Raw genomic sequence first — 25,873 nt, 5'->3', positions numbered from 1 at the left:
GTTTCAATCATTGTCTTTTCTTTCTTTCTCCACTACTGCTGGTGGAATGTGCCATTTCCCTCAGGTATGTTACATGGAAAAACAAAAAGATAGAGAACCATTTCATTGTCACATTCTTCCTTTCTGTTCCATACATTGCTGTACTAGAGAATGCCACTATATTGGAAAGGAGAGTGCAGAAGTTCACCTGGATTTAGAATCTTCAACTGATTAGTCTTAGGAATGTTGGTGAATTTTTTAAGGCTTCTGAACCTCCATTAGTGCATCAATAAAGGGAGATGAAAGTACATTGGTTCAGAGTTTTTGTGGAGGTGGGGGATTACCCACATAAGTCACCTGGACCATAGCAGACACACATTTAACAGTAAAAGTATTATTATCTTAAGACTTTAAAACCTTCATTTAGATTTTCTTTGCCAGCTACTCTAATATCTAGATTCATATTCAAAAAGTTGGTTGAGCATTCAGCCTTTTACAAATAGCCTTATGCTTGGTAAAAACCAGAATTTTGATTAACTGGATATATATATATTTTTACTACTGTCATATCCCACTTTGGATAGTATACAAAAAGTTTTAGGATGTTGGAACGATACAGTTTTTTAAAAGTAGGTAAATATTCAATATCAATCAGCTCTTTCAACCAGTAGGGCTCATGTTCTCTTCTCTGTGATTTTTTTTCATCATTCAACTGAGTAGGATATCGGAAATTACAGCATCTGTTCTATTGAGCCTCTTAGCAAATTGTTAATTTGAGAGGGGATTGTATTTAGATGTGACTTTTAGCAGTTGAGATCCAAGGTATTTATCAATTTGCACAGACTGTCATCGTCATAACTTGGAAATCCATGTTACCAAATAATTGCCTGCAAAATTGGCTTCTAAATACTTGACACATTCATAGAAAACCACATTCCAGTGGGCAGATATCACACAATATCAGTATAGAGTTTGATTCAACCTCAGAGACTATGCCAATGTCATGGGCTATTTTGGCATATATTTGCATTTCACCCTTGCATGTCCCACATCATTCTGGCTGCATGCTCTTTACCCTTTTGGACCTTTAGCATCTGCAAATAGAGATTATAAATAGTAGCAAAGTTACAGTTTGTTCTGAGGATTAAAATAAAGCATATAAAAGTACTTCATTAAACTGAAACACTGTACACAGCTAGTATGATTTTAAATTAGTATTAGTAATATGGTAATTTAGAGGACAGGAGATTCATGCTATAACACTAATCCATAGCATTTAATCTTTCTATAAAATTTCAGATAAATGTGTTATGATTAAAGAATTAACAACACTATACAGATTATACATTTCCTACCATTTTGTTTCAATTTAGAAAGTAGGCTAATTGAGGTACAAAAAGTAAACTTAAAAAGCCTTTTGACAGTATCCAGTTAGCCTGATGGTCTATTTCAGGCATAGATTTATTCTTAAGGCACTTACATGATACAGATGGTTTGGGAGATGTCAGATTCTCCTTTTGTGACACCTAACTCCAAATTTAGGGGCATATTCCAAATATCATGAACTTTACTTAGCCTATTTTGAATTTGTGACTGGCTGATTGGTTTGCCAGATTTAGGGAATGGAGGATATATATATATATATATATATATATATATATACACACACATCTCCTATATATATATATTTTTTTCATATTCAGTGATTTACTTGGTCTTGCAGAAATATGAAGAAGCAAAATGGGAAATAAAATGCAGAGATCCTGACTTTTAACTATACCTCACGACCCCTTAGTTATGTGTGTTGCAAAGCAAAAGCCACATGCCTACTACATGGTAGACAGTAAATTCCTGCTTATTGTCCAAAATGTGGCTATTTCTGATCCTATTTATTTATTTATTTATTTATTTAAAGATTTTATTTATTTTACAGAGAGAGAGAGTGAGCAAGCAGGGCGAGGGATAGAGGGAAGGGGAGACAGTCTCAAGCCAACTCCATGCTGAGCCTTGAGCCTGACACAGCTCTCCATCCTACAACCAAAGATCATGACTTAAGCTGAAACCAAGAGTCAGATACTTAACTGACTGGGGCACCAGGCGCCCATATTTCTGATTTTAATAGCCACCAGTGGCAATCATTAATCAGTAGGTATGTATCAAATATCAACTGAGTACCTGGTAGTGCAGGCATTAATGGTACAAAGATAATGGTGATATTCTAGTCATTAGTGACTAGATCACATTGCATTGTAGTAATATGAGTGGCACAGACACATGAACCTGAATTAGAGAATGAGAAGAAGCATAATAGAAAGACGGGTAAAGTGTAGTGCATGAACGCATAGAAAGGAGCAACTGATGTCTGGGGAAATCAGGGATTCTTTACATAGATAAAATTTGAATGAGATATTCAATAGGCAGGTGAGGAGTGAAGGGGAAGACACTGCAGAGCCAACACAGTGGTCAATATTATTGAACAACATGTGGAGGGAATAAAGTCATTGGTGATCCATTTGAAAGAGCCTAGAGGCATGAAAGTACCATCTGTTCAAGGAATAGTAACTAATACATGGGGTTAGGGTAGAGCTGAGAGGTAAGATTGGAGAGCCAAACTGAAGTCAAATTGGCCAGGACCTTCTTGTAGGTGTTAGGTTGGCATTAGAAGATGTTAGGCAGGTGAGTGAAGTAATGTATGCATATGTAATGAAGATAAAAAAAAATGGATTGGATTCTCAAACAGTGAATCTGATGACATAAAAGCTGATCTAGTAATTTTTTAGCTCAAGACTTAATTAGACTAATGATAAGAGGATCATAAAACTTGTCATCCAAATTGGGGCACTTTTGAGATTGAAGGGAGGCATTTTTATTTATTTTGCTGGAATAATGGAAGCAGATTGGAAGGTATTCTCGCCCTACCTATGATAGGAGATGATTGATTTATGGATGGTAATTAGTTGACAGGTGGATTTTTAGGGACTTCTGGAGACTAAAGCCAATCCAAGGACTCTTATGGACATGGGATGGATGATATGGAACCCCAGAGCTTCTCCAATAGAACCTCTACTCATTGCTTTAAACCGGTTTCCAATTTGGGGCACCTGGGTAGCTCAGCTGGTTAAGCATGGGACTCCCTTTTTTTTTTTTTTTTTTTAAGATTTATTTATATATTCATGAGAGATACAGACTGAGAGAGAGGCAGAGACACAGGCAGAGGGAGAAACAGGCTCCCCACAGAGAGTCCAATGCAGGACTTGATCCCGGATCAAGTCCTTGATCCTGGGATTATGACCTGAGCCAACGGCAGGCGCTCAACTGCTGAGCCACCCAGACGTCCCAAGCATGGGATTCTTGGTTTCTGCTCAGGTCATGATCTCAGGGTCAGTGGAGTTCTGCTTCAGTCTGCACTCAGTGCAGAGTCAGCCTGAGATTCTCGCCTTTTCTCTCTACCCCTCCCCCTGCTCATGCACATGTGCAAGGGTGTGCATGCTCTTTCTCTCTAAAACAAAATAAAACAATTTCCAGTTTAAATTCTTTCAATGATACATTTAGTGTCTCAAATTCCTATGCAAACTCTGTATTTAGGGAATTTTTTTTTTTTAAATCTGTGAGCTACTTTGATTTTCATGTAGCAGAACTTTCTTTCTTAAAATTTCTCTATTCCTAAAGATTTAGCCAAACTTGAGTTTAGAACCCAGCTTAGAACCTGGGTCTATCCCTCACACTTTGAATGTTGAGCAAGCTTATTTCTGTCTTTGAGCACACCTGTAAAGTGGTTAACATATGGGCATTTTGTAAAGATTAAATAAGCAAAGTCTAGTGTTTAACACACAGTAAATGCACAATAAGTAGCTATTGTGTGTCTCTTTTTTGTATCTTCTCATTGGGAAGCAGCTTTCTTTTTTTCTTTTAACCACCATCACATTCCTCAGTTTATTTAGTTCCCTTTATGTGCCTTGTATCTGTATTGTAGTACTCATCTTACAGCATTATAATTGTTATTTAATGATCTTTCTCATTCACTAGGCTAGTGGTTCTCAAGTGGGGTAATTTTGTACCCTCCCCACGGTACATATAGAAATACTTTTGGTTGTCATAACCGAGGGAAGGAGTGCTACTGACATCTAGTTGGTAGAGGTTAGGGATGCTGCTAATTATCCTACAATGCATAGGGCAGCCTCTACAACAAATACTTATCTGGCCCCAAATGTCAATAGAGTTGAGGGTAGGAAACTATGCTTTAGACCAACTCTGTGCTGGTAGAAGCTGTGACTGGCTCACTATGTCCTCCCTACCTAGCCCTGTGATAAGTCTCAATAGGTGGAATAAATGAATTGGGACAAAAATTTGGCCATGATCTAGCTTTACAATGGTTTCATCACTCTCTTCAGTCAACATATTGTTGCTGTCTCAGGAATCTCCTATTAGCTGTATGCTTGAAATACCAGGTATGTTAAACTGGAACTCTGAAAGGGGACAACAAAGAAAAAAAAAGTCACCAATAAGGTAATAGGCATCATATTCTACTTAATACCTCATTCAGGTTTCTTTCTTTTTTTCCCTTTCTCCCTTCCTTCCTTCCTTCCTTCCTTCCTTCCTTCCTTCCTTCCTTCCTTCCTTCCTTCCTTCCTTCCTTCTTTCCAAGATTTTATTTTATTTTATTTTTTCATTGAGAGAGAGCGAGTGGAGGGAGGGGCAGAGGGAGAGAGAATCTCCAGCAGGCTCCAGGCTGAGCATGGAGCCTAATGTGGGGCTTGATCTCATGACCCAGGAATCGTGACTTGAGCCAAAATCAAGAGTTGGAAGCTTAACTGACTGAACCACCCAGGTGCCCCCACCTCATTCAGGTTTCTTAATCAAAAGCACCTGCAAATGTACACAAAGGAACAGAAGTCACATTTTTATCTTAATTAAATTGTGAGGAAACATGAAATTAAATTGTTTTTGGCTGTTCTATGAAATGAGAAATGTCTGAGGGTCTTTTAGGGAGATTACCTTAAATGGCTCAGTTTATCATCTATCACCTATTTATCTACTTTGATATCTACCAGTTTTCAAGAAGAGCTGCAGGACTCCGAGGTGCTTGAGAAAGACTGAGGAAGCCTTCTAGCATTTGGAGCAAGAAATGTGTTCTGGGACTTGAGAGACCCATTTTCCAATTGTTGGATGAAATGAGGCTCCTTCCTTAATTGGATAAACTGATTGATATAAGCCTCATGCCGTGAAAAACTGAAGAGCTTTCTGAGAAATCAATTAGGATTTCTGGAGACAGTCACATCTTTCTGCTTGACCCCACCTCAGCCCTCTTAGACTTCTTACTAGCCTGAATCAGTAATGTATTTTAATAGAAAGTCAAAACCTCAACCAATCGTTACTTTAATGTTTCCTGTCACACATTGCATTAGTTTGCTATGGCGACCATAACAAAGTACCACAAGGCTGGGATTTTTAGCAATGGAAATTTATTTTCTCACAGTTCTGGAGATTAGAAGTCTGAGATCAAGTTTTCTGCAGGGTGGGTTTGTTCCGAGGCCTTTCTCCTTGGCTTGTAGCTGACCATTTTCTACTTCGTGGTCTTTTCCTGTGTTTTTCTGTATTTAATCTCCTCCACTTTAAAGATACAAATCAGGGGCACCTGCTTTAGGCTCCGGTCGTGATTCCGGGATCTGGGATTGAGTTTGAGTCCTGCATCGGGCTCCCTTTGAGGATCCTGCTTATGTCTCTGCTTCTCTCTCTCTGTCTCTCATGAATAGATAAATAAATCTTTTTAAAAGAAAAATAAAGACATAAATCATATTATATTAGGGGCCATCCTAATGACCTCATTTAACTTTAATTATCTCTTTAATGACCTATCTCCAAATACAATCACATTCTGCGGTATCGGAGTGGTGGGGAGGACACTCAACTCATGAATTCTGGAGAGATAAAATTCAGCCCATATCACACCTCCACAGGGTTCAATATAAAGTAAATGCTCAGTAAATACTTATTCTTTGCCAGAGTAATATTATGTTTGAAGTAGAATGTGGTGGCTGATCACATAGAGCACTTAGGGCACATAGAGACAAAGTCAACCTAACTGGTATGATGTACAGCATACAAATTCTGTACTGGCCCAGACCACTGCAGATGGAAGCCTGCTCTAGTGCTTGATGGTCCTATCCCTGGAGTCACTGAGTTTGGGACCCAAAGTTGGGATACTGAGACTATATTTAATGTGGATTGATTTGAGAGTTCTTCTGTCTATGTGTTTTCCAATTATCAAGCCTGATTAATTACAAAGTAAAGAAGGCAATGACAGGGTTGGAATAGTTATAGGGAAGGGGCTCCAGGTGATGAGGCTTACTGTGGAGCTTTCTGGGTAGGGAAGAAGAGAAGGAGGTAGGGAATTGCATAGCTGGGTGGTGGTAAGCCTGGCCTTGTGCTTGTTCACCTGTAGGTAGGTGAGAAAGGGTAGATTGCCCAGGCATTTTGAGCTTGGACCAGTCTGGCTTCTTCACAGAGAATGAAAGAACTTGTACCCATAACATGGTGATTCCTCCTTAAGTCAGACTTACTGTTGATTTCACTCCAGACTTGAGCATCCCTTCTAGTTCCTGATTTCTGACTTCTTTCTTACTACCTTTTAGTGCCTTCTGTCTCAGTAATAGTAACTGGATTCCTGGCTGTTCTCTTGGTAGTTCCTTTTTTATTTTTAATTTTAATTTTTTATTTTTGGTAGTTCCTACTTTGGATTCACCACAATACTAGAGTTCCCAAGCTTCAGGGTAAGATCTCAGCCACCTTTTGCCTTCATCTCCATAAATATCTTTTTCTTCTTCTTTCTCTCCTCCTCCTCCTTCCTCCTTCTTATTTTGTCTTCCTCATATCCCTACACTTATTTGATTTCTCCCCCTTAATATTTTGTGGTTGTTTTTGGTTAGTGTTGTGAATATGTCTAATTTCTAAATACTAAATTCCTTGATCAGCAGCTTTCTTGTGGAACCAGAATTTATTTTTAATTCTAGGCTTCCCTCACCCAACACCTACACAGAAGTTTCTTGCCTCCTACTTTTCTGTTCTCTTTAGAGAATTCTATTTTCCAAAGTGACAATTATTTTATGTCACTGCTTCAGTGAGAACCTTTGTGCCAGGGACTGGACTTAGTGAAATATAGACACACAGGTAAACTAGACAGTTGAAGTTACTAATTCCATGAAGTTTATAGTCTAATAGGAGGAGCAGATGAAAAACCAGTAAGCAAATTATCTACTTAAGTTCTTTCTCAATTTTATTAGTATTTTAACAGGGAACTCCTAGAGTCTTTATAAACAAATTAAAATCATTCTGTAATGGTAGATCTCTAGACTTTCCATCATAATGAAAGCCATACTTAGAAAAGAGATGTGTTCTTGCTGTTCAGATCTCTGGCAGCCCCCACTAACAGATATGTATAAGTAGTTAACAACTCTTCTCACTGACTCCACAACAACAGGAGGCAGATATGTCTGGCCTGTTGCATCATTTCAGCAAGGCCATCCCTTCCTTAATGTACCAAAGATGGCGACTGAAGTGGAATCCACTCATGCTGCTTGGGGAATCTCCCTCTTGCTGGCAGTTAAGTATAGGTGCTCAGTGTGATTAAAATAATCAGTGAAGTGTGTTCGCTGCTGATTTCTTGCCCATGCATAGGACTGAAAAGGAGGAATCAGTCCCCAACATTTGCTCCCCGTCCCTCACTAGCATAAGAAATAATAGCTATCGAATTTTATATTCTTCACTACATTTTTAGTGAAACAGGGTCTGTGTGTCTGGTTCTCCTTTTTCATTTGCCTTATACTTGAATTGTGTCATATGGACTTTAAAATGGTGAAAATTTCATGAATGTTAAATACCACTCAGATATTAAAAGATTTTCAAATGGCAAGTTGTGGTAAACCTAGATCCAGCCTATAAATCAGTATGTTCTCCCTAAATATTCAATCCATCCATCTTGTATCTTTTCATGGTTAAGATGCTGAGCACTGTGTTTTCCCTAAGTTTGCTATCAAGAGAGGAAAAAAAAAATCAGGTTTGTGTTTTTGTTTTTTTTTTAATCATTTCCAATACCAGCAATACCGTTTCCATGCTAAACTCGGAGACATTTTGCATGCATTATCTCATCACAATCTTGTGTTATGCATCATTTCCATTGTTTTACAGATGAAGACTGAGACTTAGTGAGTTTAGGTAAATTATCAAGCATTACATAGAGCTAGTAGGTATCAGAGCCAAGCTATTACTTAATACTATTTTTGACCACTTCATAAATTCTTTCAAGGAAGGGAAGGCATGGGAGAAAGCATGAAGGAAGGGCAGATAGGGGTTCAAACTGGAAATTACATTTGCATCTTAATATTAGGTAAGAATAACACTGATTTCTTTATCAAAGGATCCATCCCCTCTTGCCCTAGGTGTTAATGTCACAAGCCCTGGGGAGACAAAGATGACCCTTGGAGCTGGCATGTGTTTTTCCATGGCTGCACATGGCCAAATAGATAGTCATGGATGCAAATGAACAAGTTACTATTAGGTTCTAGAAAGACTAAGATTTGGGGACTGAGTGTGTGATGTGTGGTTCACATACCCAGGAAAGTTTGGCAATAAAATTCTTTGATTCTCTCTCACCCGGGAGTGAGTTATCATGTTACTAACTACAGTTGACTTTTGAACAACACAGTTTGAACTATATGGGTTTCTACATATTCTTTTTTTTAAAAGATTTTATTTATTTATTCACAAGAGACACACACACACAGAGAGGCAGAGACATAGGCAGAGGGAGAAGCAGGCTCCATGCAGGGAGCCCGATGTGGGACTCGATCCTGGGACTCTATCCTGGGACTCCAGGATCATGCTCTGGGCCAAAGGCAGGTGCCAAACCTCTGAGCCACCCAGGGGATCCTCTTGGGTCTCTATTTATATGTGGATTTTTTTTTTCAATAAATACAGAACAGCTCTGTAAATATATTTTATCTTCCCTGTGATTTTCCTAATAATATTTTCTATACTCTGGCTTACTTTATTGTAAGGATACAGTACATATAACATGCAAAATATGTGTTAATTGGCTGTTTATGTTATTAGTGAGGCTTCTGGTCAGCAGTAGGCTATTAGTTAAGTTTTTAGGGAATGTGGGTTTTTCAACAGTGTGGGCGTTTAGCACCCCTAACCCCCACACTGTTGAAGGTCAACTGTACAAGGCTTTATTGCATACAAAAGAAACTCCTTTTGGGGATATTGTACATGCTACAGAGAAATGTGACCTTTGTCTCACAGAGCTTATACTTTTCTAGTGAAGAGGGTACCCAAACAGTTAAGTAATAATAATGACAGATAAACTTGTAACACACGCATACATGTAGACATGCATTGAAATGCAAAATATGATTACAGCATTTTTATTTTATTTTACTACATTATAAATGCAATTGATAGATTTGGGGGTTCTTACCAACAATTTGGTGTTATTGCCAGCCTGTTCTAATAATTTATTTTCTTATAATCAGTGTTAGGAATCCAGTTTTTCATGGGATTGATGACTTAATTGAAAGCAACAGTACTCACTGAGTTCAGCTTACTTAGAGTGAACAGAGAAAATTCAAGCAAGAACATTTACCCTAAATCCTGTCCTTTTTTATAGGAGCTTAGAAGTCAGGAGGCAGCTATAGACAGATATCTGACTATGAGAGATGTGGGGTGAGACCATTCAGTGCCAACTTGTCCAAAGAAGGTTCTGCAGGGATTTGTCTGAGGGATGCTATGGCTGAAGATCAGAAAAGGACTATGCTAATTGCCATTGTGGTTGAGAGAAAGGAGAATTCTATATGGGCTGTGTGGTCAGGAAGAGGCAGGCCTTGATCTGGCCTATATATGTTGTTACTTCAGGATGAAGGTAAAGTTGGCATATAGGGAATTATCATGGGGTGCTCAAAGAAACTCTTCCTTGAGGACTGGGATGTACTTATGAGGGATTAGAAACATCGTGACTATTGGAAGAGGAGATTGGGAGTATATTTTCAGAAAATGTTGGGAAATTCTGCTAAAAACTGTCAATATGACAAAGCTGTTGCAAACGCAGTTTCCTAGGTCCCTCCATTCAGTAGCTCTGGAGTAGGCTGGAAATCTTCACTTTTTAATAAGCATTTTAAGAATCCTGGACACGTTCTAGAAACACAGGGGCAAGCACTGGCATTTCCTAAGGCCTCTCTGATGCCCTTCTCCCTGAGAATGCTTGGAATCTGCCCCATAACAACCCTCCAGCAGTGTGTAGACATGTGTATACCAGCAGAATCTCTGAAGTCAGGATCAGCCTTGATCAGGATCCTGTTTTATAGTTTGTGTGTGATGTTGCAAAATTTTCTTAAACACTTTATGTTTTGGTAAGATCAGCATCCTCCTTTATTTCTATGTTCATTGCATCTAGCTAGTCTTATTTTGATGTTTACCCAGATATAATAATGATAGGCAAGGATTTTGGGGAAGATGATTTAACTTTTTTTTTCTTTGTGAGGGGATTTTTTTGTGAAATAACGGGGGCAGGGTATGTCTATTCTATATAGTTTTGGTTTTTCAGGCAATGCAATTTTTTATTTTTCTAATTAGTTTGGTTCTGAAATTTATGTTTTTGAGATAGAGTAACTAATCATCAAGAATTAAGCAGAATTGCCTTAATTGTAATCCTTGGTCCTATTTCAAGTTTACCACCAGTAAATTGTTGCAAACCTCATGATTACCAAAATTGGCTGATCAGTAGAACTTCATGGAAATCTGAAAATGCACCTTCCGGGGCTGCAGTTGGAAAGACGTTGACTAGTCAAATGATTAGTCGGGTTGGTACCCACTGAATTATCTCTGGGTTTTCAGAACTTGTCCATAATTCTTTTTTTTTTTTTTAATTTTTTTATTTAGCTTTTATTTATTTATGATAGTCACAGAGAGAGAGAGAGAGAGAGAGAGAGGCAGAGACACAGGCAGAGGGAGAAGCAGGCTCCATGCACCGGGAGCCCGATGTGGGATTCGATCCTGGGTCTCCAGGATTGCGCCCTGGGCCAAAGGCAGGCGCCAAACCGCTGCGCCACCCAGGGATCCCCATAATTCTTAAATACTTATTAAAAATAAGGATTTCCAGCCTACTCCAGAGCTACTGATGGGGAGAACTAAGAACATCCCTTTGCAACAACTCTGTCACGTTGACAGTTTCTAGCTAAAAGATTATTGAGCCTCAAACTCTCCTATTTACCTTCTCATTTCTAGCCACCATTTATCGTTGTTTAACCAGCATCCCCTCTGGGGACTTAATTAACCTAAAATGTACATTAGCAGCCTATTACTGTAGCCCTGCACTGTCAGAGATGTGTGGGAACAAAGACGCTCCTCTTCTGGCTTTGTGAGAAGACAGGAATAAGCAATTGAGAAACACTCTCATCTACAACCTGAGGGCTCTGACAAGGCCCTGGAAGTCAGGAGTCAGCAATGGCGAACAAAAGTCTCACCCAAGATATTCTCTCCATTTTGGCTCTTCACCTTCTTTGACTCATAGCTAAGGACTTTGCACTGTCATGAGCATCCAGTAAAGTGGGAGGTGTGCACACAACTTGAAAATGTAAAAGATGCTTGAATTATAATCTAGGGCAAAGGCTTTATTATATGTATTTTATCTCCATTTTTTTTCCCTACAGCTGTGGGGAGAATATGATGCGCTTCTTAAAATTCCATGCAGACCTAGCAAACTTTCAGCAAGATCCCAGCATAGAAGAAAAAAGATCACAGTGTCTGCCTTGATGTGATATGCATTTTCAATACCCTCCCCCATTTAATAGACAGAGTGTACGCTACAGAGAGCAAAGTGTAATTTTAAGAACCTTGTAATTCTTTACAAATTAACACAGCAGATGGTGTTTATGGGAGCCACATAGTGAGGAATATTTGGGATGATGTGAGACATGTGTTCCAAGGTTTCGGCCTGCTTTCTACTTAGTTTAGTTTTTAACTATCATTCAGCAAAAATGCTATTTGCCTCATAAAGTTTTCATTGGTTCCAAGTGTGAGCAAATGCCCCAATAGATGATTCTCTTATGAGGCAGATTCCAAGCATTTTCAGGGAGAAGGGCATCAGAAAGGCCTCAGGAAATATCATGTGTCCTTGGTCATATGGCAGTGACCTCCTGGATGTTGGTGCTAGATGTGGGAAGTAGCCTATTTCCATTCTGGCTTGGGATGGGTTTGCAAAGTTGAGAAAGGGCTCAAGGCTTCATAAGCTCTGTTCCTAGAAAATAAAAGACAACACCAAAGGACTAACAATGAAATGAATAAATCTAGATTGGGGCTTGTTAGTGTATAAGTAAAATATTTCTTCAGTTATTTTGGCTGTTCAAATAATATTATTTTATTTTAGTCACTCATAGTGCTAAGACTTAAAGGAACCAACATCTTATGTGGTTGCTTTCCAGATAGCGCTAGCCTTTTGGAGAGAGCATGAGAGGCAAGAATATGCCAAAATTGGTTGGTGGTGATACTGAAAAGGACAGAAGGAGCAGTCTTCAAAGGCTTTCGCAAAGACCAAAAGAAGTCAGATTTGATTTAGGCAGGGCAAAAGGTTTGGTTCTGAGTGTGCAAGGAAATCTCTTTGAGGGTCCTCTGGGCATGCAGAAAGTGCTCAGTATTCATAAACTGTTAATTTTCTCTTCCAGTATTCCCTGGGAAACTTCTTCCCTTTCCATTGCTGTAGGGTTGGTCAACAGAAGGATCCCAGGTGTTCTCTTGTATGGCCTACTTCTTTGTCCCAGTCAGGGTTCTGCTCCTCTCTAAGAAGCACCATTTCACTAAATCCATTCCCCTTCCGGTATTTAATGTCCTCAAGTTTATTTACCCCTCCCCCTTATTCTGAGAGAAGGATTTGATAAAAGGCATTTACTGTTTAAATATTCCTTGTCCCAAGTGACTGTATCTTCATTCTGTGCATACAATTATAGGCTTTGATTTCCATCTTCTTCCTGCTTAGGTGAGATTTGTGAACAGGGAAGGAGGAGAATGAGTGTGGAAAGGGAGTTGGCAGCAGTAATACCCTACCATTGGTGAAGCTAACAATACAGCTACCCTTTCACTCTACCTCTGCACAAAAGTAGCCTTATTGCCAAAGATCCATATCATGTAGTCAGGTCAAGCAGCCAGAATACTAATTACTTCATTTATAATTATATACAATTCATATTTGTATATACATATCTATACATATTTTAAAATTGTTTAACACCTATTCTGTGTAAGGTACTGTGTAAGAAGTTTCAGACTTTCAATGACATATAATTGGCTGACGACTTCCTGTCTGCTATGGACTATTATGTCTCTCCAAAATCCATATGTTGATGAAAATCCCAATGTGACAGTATTTGGAAATGGTACTTTTGGTAAGTGATTAAATGGGGTATTAGAGTAGGGCCTTCATGAGAAGATTAGTACTCTTATAAAAAGAGACCCCAGAGAGCTTGCTTGCACTCTCTATCACATGAGGACACAGTGAAAAGGTAAAATCTATGAGCCAGGAAGGGATCCCTCACAAGAAACCAAACCTGCCGAACATTGGTCTGGGACTCTCCAGCTTCCAGAATTTTGAGAAAATAAATTTTTGTTTCATAAATTACACAGTCTATGGTATTTTGTTATGGCAGCCTGCGCTGACTAATACACTGCCCTTAAGCTCCCATGTCTCTAACCAGGAAGAAGGAACAGATATATGACTGTATCATGACAAGTTTCTGAACAAGACAATATCATAATGATGCATCTGTATATTTGTATTTTACCTTCCAATTAATAATACAAGAGATTTGCTTCAGATATCTGAAATTTAATTGATGATTAAATTGCACAATATATGAGTGTTGCCTGAGTAGGAATTGTTCATAAAACATCAAACAAATGGCTATTTTGATAATAAAGATAATAATATAGATGACTTTAGGCACTCAGAGGGGGAAGAGCTCCCATGAAGTGAAAGGTCGGGAACATATGATGAAGGAATTACAACATGAACTGAACCCTGATATACTGTTAGATGAGGCACAAGTAGACTAAAGTAGGGGGCTGTATACAGATAGACTTTCCATAAACTAAGGTAATCCTCTTCCTGAGTGTTTTCTTATTTCTGTGAACTCTCAACAACATGGATGCAGTTATTGACCTCTTTTTGAAATGTTAGAAAATGCCAGACTCTAGGGATTCTTTAGGTGTTGATAGCTTTAACTGTAACTGTGTGATTGGAGGGATATGCACTTGAAACTGAAGTGGAAGTTTAAATTCCTCTGAAATTTAAATGATTTATTTAGTGTGGGTATATATGTGTTTTGTGTGTGCATAAAATCAATGGAAATTTGCACTTCGCCCTTGCTACTTTCATCTCAACTGTGAAGATAAAATGGCATTTTTTAGCAGTTCTTCCAGTTCATGGTCTCTCACAGGCTTTGAAGGAATGTGTTGTTAATTAACCCAAGGTTGGGAGCTGGTGAGGAGGGTGGGGCTTTGATGAAAAGTATCTTCTGTGCAGTGTTGTCTGGCAGATAATCATTGAGGACCACACCTGTGTTAATAAAATAAGTAAAGGAGCAAGAATTGTAACATCACACAGGTGCCAACCACTTCCTATGGTTTTGAGCAGAAAATTGTGAAATACGTGAAATTTATTTTTAGGACCCCACATTTTCCAAATTATTCATCCCTTATGTAACCTTCTTCCTATCCACAGGTGCCTACTTGGAGCATTCATTTTTCTATTCATGAACAAGTATTTCTGAGGCACTTCTTAGGAGTTTCATACCAAGTTTTCTGGGTATGAAACCACCAACAAAAAGCTCAAATTCTGCTCTGTGGCCACATGGGAACTTAATAAATAATGTAGGGTGGTAAATTGTTAACATCTGCATCATTTGGCACAGTACTGTTGAAGGATATGGTCCAAAGAGGGGAAGGATATGGTCCAGAGAGAGGAAGATCTTCAAGGGCTAGATCAATTTAAAAATATTTCCTAGAGGAGAATTTTGATCTGTTTCTTGAAGAATATGTAAAATCTAATTAGGCAAATCATTGAAGAGAGAATGGCCCCCTTTTCTAGGTACTAACACAGGACAAAAATTTTGTGAACTGTTGACAAAGCACAAATTGATAAGAAGGGTGGACTATTACAAGAAGGAAATATAACTATGAAAATTTAATATACAGGCCAAAGAGTTTAATAGAAAGTAAAGATCCAGTAAGAATTAAATAGGAACTGAGGGATTGAGCCTTATAAATGAAAGCTTGGTTTTGACAGGCCACACTGAGGAATATGAGGAGGGAAATCAAAAAAGGACTGTGTGGTGCTCGAGTCCTACACTGGGATTTGGTGGGTTCCACGGGCAGAAGAATTTGAGGGAAAGCAGAAATCTTAGAGACTTTTTGGTAGACAAATTCTCAAGGCTAGTGACTAATTGGGTTTTATTAGGATTTAGAGCTTGGACAGAAATTAGTGCTAGGGAAAATCATGTAAGTGAAGCAAGGGTCTCAGGGAATGCTCTGGGCTGTGTACATGGGGGACCTTGCCGGGATCTTCTACCATCCTGGCTTCGAATTATTTTGGTCTGGTATTTTAAGGTCTCTGATTTAGTCAGGACTTTTTCTGGTTGTAACTGAGAGAAATCCATCATAAAGAAACATGTGGGGAATTGATACACTCATGATAGCAGGAAATCTATTGATAGATACTTTGGCTTTAGGTGCAACTAGATTCAGAAGGCCATGTGTTTCATTCATTGATTTGATATAATTTATCTAATGCCTATTATGTGCTAGGCACAGGTATCAAGGATATAATGATAAAATAAAGACTATCCTCATGAAGTGTTACTTTACAAGTTAGTATATAATGGAAAGTATGGATGTATGTAACAGAAAATATGTTGTGTGTACTGATATTGCTAGGCCAATAAATAGGGTCTGGGAATCTTACCAATAATGCCATCTTGGTATTTTTATCTTATATATTGATTCTTTCTTTGAGCACTGACAAGATCTCAGAGCAGTGTCAGATACATTTTGGCCCTGACATGTTGTCATCAGTTTTTTCACTTTCTAACTTTATCTCCCCCTCCTCCTGCCCACCCCCCCCCCCCACACCTCCATTCATCCCAGGTTCCAGGAAAGCTGGATTGTGATGTGGTCAAAGTATCTTGGTCATGGGTTTGATTTGTGGCCACTGCTAAACTTTTATCTTTCTAGAGAGATATCACCCATTTCTTTTCGAGGAGAAATGTCCCTAGCCAGTGAAAGGGAAATGTTTAGAAAGATCCACATTCTCAGACTGTGATTTACACATAATATAGAGGTATTATAAAATGTTCAAGGTTTCATAAATAATGGTGCTATTTGTTATAAGAATATGATTCCTATATTCAGGGCTTGAGGGTAGATGGGCAACCCTCCAAATATGATGGGATGACTTCTGGATCGATAGATAATTTTTTCTCCTCCTTCCTGTTGTCTAAATTATAGGTTTAAATGACAGGAAAATGTATTGGAGATAAAGTGCAAGGCACATTATTGCTTTCTGCCATTCTCATGATTTTGACTCCCACTTCTTTCGAATAACAACAATTGGAAGACTGGGCATTTGATTAGCTCCATATACATTCAATTATTAGAGTCATGGCTATATGATATTTTGAAAATTTCTTATACATTCAGTCAAGTTAGCAGATACCTTTAGAAAAAGGAAAAGAGTGATCGACATGTGCCTTCTCACAGCAATTTCTCACTTTAATATTGTGCCACAGAACTCACCTGAAACCATGGATCTGAGGGAAGCACTGAGGTGGTAGATTTATATTCCCAGGGCCTCTATGAAGGACCACTTGTACTGAATTATGTATTTAGAATGGGATGAGGAATGGCCTTTAAGTAAATATTCAATTTCAGATATTTAAAAATTAATATTCCATTTTTCTGTTTTATAAATTTAGGAGTTGGTATCAGTTGTATAATTTGCAGCATATAATATAAATATATTGCACATATATTCAGTATTTCAGAAGTGGTAATGGATATTAATATAGTAAAAAAGGGAAAAAGAAGAAGAAAGAAGATCCTTATCTAAAAGAGAGGCTTTTATTTCCCGAATGGGCGAGTATAAACAAGTTATTGAACTAAAATATTGACTTGTTCCTGAAGACTAATTGTGAGAATCAACATTCCTATTAATGGCCCCAATTCTTTTGTGTAGGATTAAATGGAAATATGAATGTCTCCTTGACAGCATCTGATAATTTGGCAAACTGGACTTGAGTTCAGAGCCAGAGAATGGGAGAATAAAGGATCCCCTATAAAAATCCAAATCAGGAAATTCATTTTTTTTCCTCCCATCAGTTCAAACCATGGATCTACTCCAAATGTGTTTTGTAAAATAGAGCCCAAATTCTAAAACAAATAAAGTTTAATAATCATGCACCTCCCTAGCACAACAGATGGCAACTAGGAAAGTTGCCTGTAGCAATGTGAAAGAAGACTCCTGCCTGTTGTCTTCTTCTTTTTTAATAACAATATTTATTAAACGGCTATCTCTATTGCAGACTCATTCTCTGCAGGTGAAGATAAAGAAGGCAAATGGGGAGCAGATCTGAGAAAGGCACATAAGATCTGTGGACCAAATATGACAAAGGAAATATAACTCAAACTGAGATTTTTCTTTTTCTTTCTTTTTTTTTTTTTTTGTAATCTTTGAATGGAAACTCATGAAACTATAAAATCACAGAATCCTAGAATTTTGGAGATGGAAGATGGTTTAGACCTGGAGAGGAAAATCCCTGGACTGTGAGGACGGAGGTCCTGGTCAGACACTAAATAGTGAGGTGATCAGAATCAGTTCATCTCTCTGGACCTTGTTGTCCTCATCTTTGAGGGGACCCGTGGGGTGAGGAAGGAGAGGAAACTAACATTGATTGAGTTATCTCTGCTGGGTTAGGGACTGTGCTGTTACAAATTTCATTTCTTTTAATGTTTGCGGCAATCCCACAGAGAAAGCATTATCCACATTTTCGAGATGAGAAAGCCCCAACTGATTGTTATCCCCCTAGCCCTCTCTGCAGTGCCATGAGAGCTTCTTAGCAATGAGGCATGTACTCGTGATGGTTTTTCAGGCTCCTACATTCCCTGGTTCTGTAACTTGCCTCTGGCTTCTCCATTGGACAGATGAGAGGTGGAGGGTAGAGATGCCAGATCACTTAGATAGATACTGGCAGAGAGTGACTACAACTGGTTTTTGTCTTCTTCTCTTTACCAAAGGCAGGGAGTAAATGAATGACTGACTTAAGACAACACACTTGTTTTTTATTAGGTGATGATATCAAAATGAACACTTAGGTCTCCTTTCTCTTCAGTTTGTTAAACTATTTTTAGTTGGTAGAGCTTGGAGGGTGAGAGAAGGAGAGCTGGGTGAGGCTTCTAGTTGATTCCCTTTCAACTAGAATTTGCTTAAGATGATCAAATTCTTAGTTATTTAACAAATATATCCAAGAACCTATTATGGAAAAGACATTTATCTGAAGTGTCTGCCCCTTATTTCACCTCTTAGAAATATCTCAGATAAGTTGTCTATTTAAAATGAACTGTCTCAAATATTCCTTCCTTAAAGGGAAATAACTTTTCCTTTAGGAATTCTCATTTTTGGCCAAATTTTCATTCATATATTATCTGCCTGAATGGAGAAAGCAGAAGTCCAGGTAACCCAAAAACTTTCTACATAGTTTCCAAGTCAATTCTCTTATTATTTTCCACAATAAAAATACTTTCCTAATTATTCTGAATACGTTAATGCTTTTTATTTTTTCCAGTCATTGACACATGACTGATTGTCTTCCTAACCTGGTGAACAGATAGGGTATATATTACGGTATCCACAGTGTTCATGAGAAAAATTCAGAGATAAAAATGAGCAAAATGTTAGTCCTAGGTCACAGAGCATAATAATGGATGGCTGCCACCAGGAGGCAAGACTTATTTATTTATTTATCTATTTATTTATTTTGGTCTCTCTCAGTGATTGGCTTCTGTGCAATCTAAGCTGATAATTTAAAAGTATTTCCACATGCCAACCTAATAGAGCCCAGAAAAGCATGAAGTGATGGTTTGCTAGTCCCCATTTGCTCTGTTAAACTAAGCATTGAGGATCTACTACCATTATTCTTGTACACATACCTTATTTAAAGAAATTAGAACTGACAAAAGACCCATGAATTAACAACTTCAGCCAGTGACCAAAACTTCCAAAGTTCTAGTCCTTGCTTTGCCTTTACGCAACCTTTCTAAATAGTGAGAACAACTGAGGCACCCAGGTCATCTGAATTTTTTTAGTTGTCTTTAGACAAAGCCATGGAAGCTGAAGAAACCCAGTATTGCAAATACTACACAAACAGAATACTGACAACACAGTGACATAGAATGCTAATGTCACCAGAAATCATCCTAGTTTGCAGATCAAAATATAGTTGATAGTAATCACACTATAAAGAAGCTTTTATAAAAGTAGCTTGTCTCTATAATTCATCAAACCTATCCCTTTACATCATAGAGAAAAGCCTGCACCATTCCACTCACTGCCCTCCTGGAACCCACCTTGCTGTTTCTTGACTGGATGCTTTCTTTTTGCCACCCTGTCCTTCCTTCAAGTACTCCCCTCTTTCCTATCCAGATCTTACTCAGGACTTACTGTATAGTAAATTCTCCCACTTCTCTGTGAGATTACTTTACTTGCCAAATACAGCATCTCCCTCTTTTGAGCAGCTGATTTAGCCGGTTAGAGTGTTAGTCTTTCTGCATAGTTGTTAGTGTTCTTAATTTCATGTTCTGGTTTACTCTTTTGAATTAAGAACTCCTTGAGCATGTGGATCACAGATCTCACTTTTTGTGAATCTCTCACAGTAACCAAAATGATGCTTCACATCTAATGAACATATGCTCTGCAGTTACGGGTTCTTCATCCCAAATGGGATACAGAATCCCATGTTCCCCTGCTTTTCACAGAATGAGACAATGGAGCCTTCCCACATGTGTCTGTAACAATGCCCCAGTTACTGTCTTGAGCATCCCTCCTGTGGGTAAGGTTGCCTGATCTAGCACATAATAATACAGGGCACTCAATTAAATTTGTAGTTAAACAATGATTTATTCTCTTTTTTATATAAATGCATTCCTCAATTTTTTTTTTTTAGTTTTTATTTAAATACTAGTTAGTTAACATACAGTGTAATATCAGTTTCAGGTGTGTAATACAGTGACTCAACACTTCCAAACATTACCTGATGCTTATCATGACGAGTGCACTCCTTCATCCTCATCCCCAGTTTTTCTTAAATTTAAAATTAAGAAATCTCTGACCTGCATGACTTACCTCGCTTGCCTTGTCCTACTCCTAGCCCTGTGGGATCCTGTTTTTATTTAAAATTTTGATATTTGTTCAACAAGGATTTTTTGCCTTAATTTTATTTTTGAAAATATTGCATTAAAATATTATATATCTTGATTACTGAGTTCTTTGGTGCCCCCTTAAATGTCATATCTGAGGTCAGTGTCTTTTTGCCCTCTCCCTAATTCCAGGCCTGCTCTGATTTTATTTTTTCATTTGTCAAATGGTGATAATGAGATGCCACTGGCAGGAAGAAATGATCCCAGTGTCTAACACTTAGTATTTTGTCAGTAATCATTTTGTATATACACATTGTCTTGATTTTTTTTTTCTTTTAGGTTGAAAAGTTCAGTGATCCAGTCTCCTTTTCTCATAGCCACATTTTATATTTATTTATTTATTTATTTATTTATTTATTTATTTATTTATTTATTATTTAACATTTTATTTATTTATTCATGAAAGATACAGAAAGAGAGGCAGAGACATAGGCAGAAGGAGAAGCAGGTTCCCTGCAGGGGACTCAATCCCAGGACTCCGGGATCATGACTTGAGCCAAAGGCAGATGCTCAACCATTGAACCACTCAGGCATCCCTCATAGCCACATTTTAAACCAAACTCATAATTGTTAGTTTTTTAAAGTAAGTTTTTATTTCTCTCATAAATAGAAAGGGCATAGGAAATCTGGTTCTTAGAATGATCATGGACTAGACCTTCTCACATTTTAATGGAGAACATCCTGTTTGTAAGAAGAAAGCTAAACAGAAAAGAAAGCAGTTTTTGGCTGCTACACTTGTGGCATACCTTGAATATGCAGACAGGGCACCAAAGTCTCATTTGCTATGTAACCAGCTTCTCTCCACAGATAATGCAGCACATTGTTCTTCTCCATATACTTGTCTTTTCTTGGAGCTATTTGTACACTGATATTTTAACTTTGTAAAATGTTACCACTCTATTTTGAGCTCTTTCTACTTATAAACTTCAGTGTATACACATGGAAGGGTCAGAATATGAGTTTAGGGAGTGGAAAAGATAAGGGAATTTTTAAGATTTTAGATGTTTAAAAATATACAGTCATATGCCCTGGTTTTGGCTTTTTAATAAAAACTGTATAGGGTTATACATCAGCTCAGAAAAAAATAGTTAATTAAGCAAGTTACAGAAAAAAATGACTGCTTTAAATCTAGTTGTAAGTAGATCTGATGTGTATATACCACCTCCAGAATTTTGTCATTGGAAGAGAATATTTAGAAACCTCTTGAATGGTATTTCTATGGATCCTCAAAACACACTATCTTGTTATCATTTCATCAAATATACAACTTACTATAGAGACCTACATGACTCTACAGAGACTTGAGTATGAAACAAGAATGGACTCACCACGAAGACCATGAATAATTAAATTTGTAGGGTATTTGACTAAAGGATAGATAATTTAATAGATTTTCAAAGCTTTTGAAAAGAATTTTCTCTTAAAGGGAAGATACTGCCATCTGTAAAGTTTTGTAGAGCTTTTCATCCATGGGAATTTTGTTATTGCTATTATGGTTTTAAAAGGATAATGGAGAATCTATTTTGTCTGTTTAATTGTTTTCCTTCAGCCAAGAAAGAAAGAAAGAGCAAAGGAAAAGAGAAAAAGAGATTATTCAGTGAAACTTTCAAACTTCCAAGTGAATAATTTATTAAAGAAGAATTTTTTGGATTTTTCGTTTGTTTGTTTTGCCTTTACCTCTGCCTCTTAGAGTCATAAGAGACATTTTCCTTATGACTTCAAGCTATGGGTTCCTTATTATCATACTTTGCATACTAGTGCATGATAGCAGAGAGATTACAAACACTGTATTTTGTAGGAAAGCATCCTTTTTACTTTGATACAGAAGTTACAATATGGCCTAGAATATATTGATATGAAATTCTGAATTCTAGTGATTTATTTTAATTTTTTTCTAATTTAGTTCTTATCATCTCAATCATTTTCTATTCAGAGCTGTGCTTACATAAGACAGCAGCAAAAAAAAAAAATTGTATTTGAAGGCAAAAGCAAACATCCTGTGTTTATTTAATTGATGAATGTCTGGAGCAGGAAGAAAATATACTTGCATGAAGTTAAGTATGGACATATGTGTAAACCATCCTGAGACTGTATTATTTTTCTGCAATTTAAATTTTTATTTCAGAGAAAACTAATTTTAGAGACAAATCATAATAGTTGTGTATTGAAAAGAGTTTCCTCTCTCTCTCTTTTGCTTGGTTTCTACCAGTCAAGTACATTTCCTTTTTTTTTAATTTTAAAATTAAAATTGAATTATCTAACCTAGAGATTGTTTCTCTTCTCTTAATAGACTGGAAGAAAAGAAAAAGGAGATCCTCTAAACATTGCAATTGATAAGATGACCAAGAAAACAAGAGACCTAAGGAGACAGGTACTGTTTTGTTTTTATTTTAAGTGCATGGTACTGAGTGGCGGTTTCCAAGAATGTCCTTTCTCAGGGTGCCTTCTTAGAGCTGACATTCAGGTTACTATTGTTCATAGCATCTACATATACACAGAAACATTTCATCAACAAGGTAGAGTCTGGGGGATCCCTGGGTGGCTCAGCAGTTTAGTGCCTTTCTTCGGCCTGGGGCGTGGTCCTGGAGTCCTGGGATCGAGTCCTGGGATCAAGTCCCACATCAGGCTTCCTGAATGGACCCTGCTTCTCCCTCTGCCTGTGTCTCTGCCTCTCTCTCTCTTTCTCTTTCTCTGTCTCTCATGAATGAATAAATAAAATCTTAAAAAAATAAAACAAAAAAACAAGGTAGAGTCTGTTAAACAGACAGATGTGACAGCCTCAAGAGGTGTGATGAAAACACCCTCTGAAGAGAAAGGATGCTCACTGCCCAGAAACAATCTTCCCAGGTATAAACTTGAATTCACCACCTTCAACATCTCTTTTTTTCAGTTTTCCAGATCCAGGTATACAAAGAGCCAGTCTCTGATTTCTGCTGGTTCTTACTTATCACAACTCCAAAGACCTTAAATGAATAAACGGGAATGCTAATGGTTAATGAGAAACATAACTCTTAATCTGATGGGCTAATTAAGGTCTCTGACCCTATGACTTATTCTCTTTGGGAACACAAGTCACCAGGAGAATGTTTGCCTATCAGATGGCTGTTTGGGAACCTGGTGGGGCGGGGGTGGGGTGGGGGGGGGTGGGGGTTGGTGGGAAACAAAGAGAGTTTGTTGGATGATTTGAATAGCTAATGGTATCTCTGACAGGTCTATTTTGGGGGATGCAAAAAATCTTGGTCTGGGCCCCATTTCATCTTAAAAGTGCTATATTAACCCTGGTAACCCTATTGTCTTGTAACCCTTATTTCATTTGTTTCCATGGTGAGTTCCAGTTTCTTTGGTAATGTTCTTTCTGGAAGAGTTATGCCATCCATTAAATTACAATAAATCCCCTCTTAATTTCCACATGAGAGGCATCCTATCTCCTACTGGTAGCTTTTGCATATCTCCATCCCATTTATTATAAGTGTTGATTGTGTTAGTCAGCTAACATCAACCCCTTCCCTGAGGCAACAGCAGCCTTACTTTCTACGGTTGAAAAAGCTAGACTGGCATGGCTGCATCTAGCACTTGCTGCTATTACATGTCAAGTACAGACAAGATTAGCAAGGTACCTAGGCAAGAATGATCAAGGAGTTTTTTAGAAATAGTTTGAATGAGAAGAAGACACCCCTTCTAATTACTACTGGGAAGCTTCTCGGCTTACTTTAGGACATCATCTGTAGGTGTAAATATGCTTAAGCCAATGTCTTCCACAATTAGTTCTGGAATATGAAGACTCTGATTTACCCAGCTAACAAGTCCTTGTGGGGGAAACATTTGCTTTTTATTTTACCTTAAAATAAGGGAGAATAAAACATTGCCCTATACCAAATGGATATTTGGCCAGATCTATCTCTTTGCCTTCTTAGACCATCTCTTTACACAAATCCTCAACTGATGTGACATGATCTGGGTAGTAGGCATTGGGACTGGGGTTAATGAGAAACTCTGAATCAGGTGTCTAGAGCCCAGGGTTTTAATTCTAGCTCTGCCAGTGGACTAGTTGTGTGACTATGGATCTACCATCTCTTCATCTTGTTTGCTTATACATAAAAGTAGGGCACTAAACCGAATTTGTAACTTATCTATAAGCTGTGTAAGATTGAATGGGTGCCAAAAAAAAATCTGCATTTATTTCCTGTGCCACAGGTCCTAATGCTTGATAATCACAAATTCTGAAGCAGTGGGAGTACATGTTCTTTAAGCCCTTTCTTTGGCTAGATTGTCAGCAAGGCAAAATTCATGAACTGAGTCTTCTCACCTCCTCAATCACTTGGTTTTAGTAGAAATCATTCTGTCATATTCAGGAGCCAGCAACCTCAGCTTTCTGAGCTTATGTACCTATCATAGCAACATTTTTTGTCTTATTAGCAAGGAAAAGTTAAAGTAATTTTTACTCTGGCTAAATTCTCAGAAAAGGGTTTATTCTTTTTAACTGAAGATAGTGATGAAATTTGAAGATGGAATTGATGGGGAAACTTGAAATGTTTTGGTGACGAGTTCCTTGGAGCTTCTTTTAGGACGACAGTGGAAGGACTATGTCATCCTTTGAAACCATTCCATGCATGAAAGAATTATTTTTCTACTCACCTTTCCCAAAGATTGAAAGGAATAGGGTAAAGAGAATTGTTTCATGATATTAAGATCCAAAAGTTATGGCATAATTTCACACCACATCCCCAAATTTGGTTCAAACATCTTTCTCTTTCCCAATTTGCCTTTCTAGAACTAAGATGGTTCCCATCTGTCAGTTCCATCCCTACCCATATGTTGGGATATTTTTGTCTTTCTTTCCATCTCTTCTGTTTCTCCACATACACCTGTAGTGGTATAAAAGCTTCTCTGATCTAAACAGAAGCTACCTAGCACTTGCACAAATGGAACATGAAACAACTTTGATTAGCATGGCTCAGGTAGACTTTCATCTTAAATTTGGGGAGCTAGTTAATTGGGCTAACCAGGTTTTGTCTGAATATCTGATAGCAGCTAGGTAGCCTGGCCCAGTGAATGCTAGTGGTTGAAATAAATGTTTTCCTGTAGCTGAAACACTTTCTGTTCTTTCCATTACTGGCAAACCTTATTAGAAGAGATTTTAAATGAAAACCCACCAGTGTCCATGTGCCTTTCCCTGCACACATGCAATCCTGTATACAACATTTAGAGCCATAGAATAATAATGGGGGAAAAAAAGGCTGAAAGCAAAGAAAAACATTTCTAGTGACTTTCCTTAAGTTTCTACTCCTTCAGTTTCCTGCTTCTTCCTTGTAGCCCCAAGGTTGGGCAATGTCCTTCAGAAGGGTGATTCTGGAGTCTTGCAAAGTTCTGGTCACCAAATTAAAAA

General features: G+C 37.9%; 1 protein-coding gene and 1 long non-coding RNA gene across 9 annotated transcripts in view; one reads left to right on the top strand and one right to left on the bottom strand.

Annotated features, from left to right (window-relative positions):
- CTNNA2 (catenin alpha 2) overlaps window positions 1-25,873 on the top strand; it is a 1,087,950-nt gene that overhangs the window by 794,592 nt on the left and 267,485 nt on the right. For all 8 annotated transcript variants that reach the window (XM_038561604.1, XM_038561605.1, XM_038561606.1 and 5 more), the window contains one exon: window positions 22,778-22,858. In XM_038561604.1, the coding sequence (XP_038417532.1) occupies window positions 22,778-22,858 (81 nt within the window). The remainder of the gene's footprint in view (window positions 1-22,777; window positions 22,859-25,873) is intronic.
- LOC111090641 overlaps window positions 22,620-25,873 on the bottom strand; it is a 77,166-nt gene continuing 73,912 nt past the window's right edge. Inside the window, exons 7-8 of the long non-coding RNA XR_005372505.1 lie at window positions 24,794-25,854; window positions 22,620-23,450 (exon numbers count right to left, since the gene is read on the bottom strand). This is a non-coding gene — a long non-coding RNA (uncharacterized LOC111090641). The remainder of the gene's footprint in view (window positions 23,451-24,793; window positions 25,855-25,873) is intronic.

Source organism: Canis lupus, chromosome 17 (assembly GCF_011100685.1).
Source record: "Canis lupus familiaris isolate Mischka breed German Shepherd chromosome 17, alternate assembly UU_Cfam_GSD_1.0, whole genome shotgun sequence".
NCBI classification, from domain to species: domain Eukaryota; kingdom Metazoa; phylum Chordata; class Mammalia; order Carnivora; family Canidae; genus Canis; species Canis lupus.
Note: the sequence above shows the minus strand (reverse complement) of the source record. Positions and strands in the feature narration are given on the sequence as shown.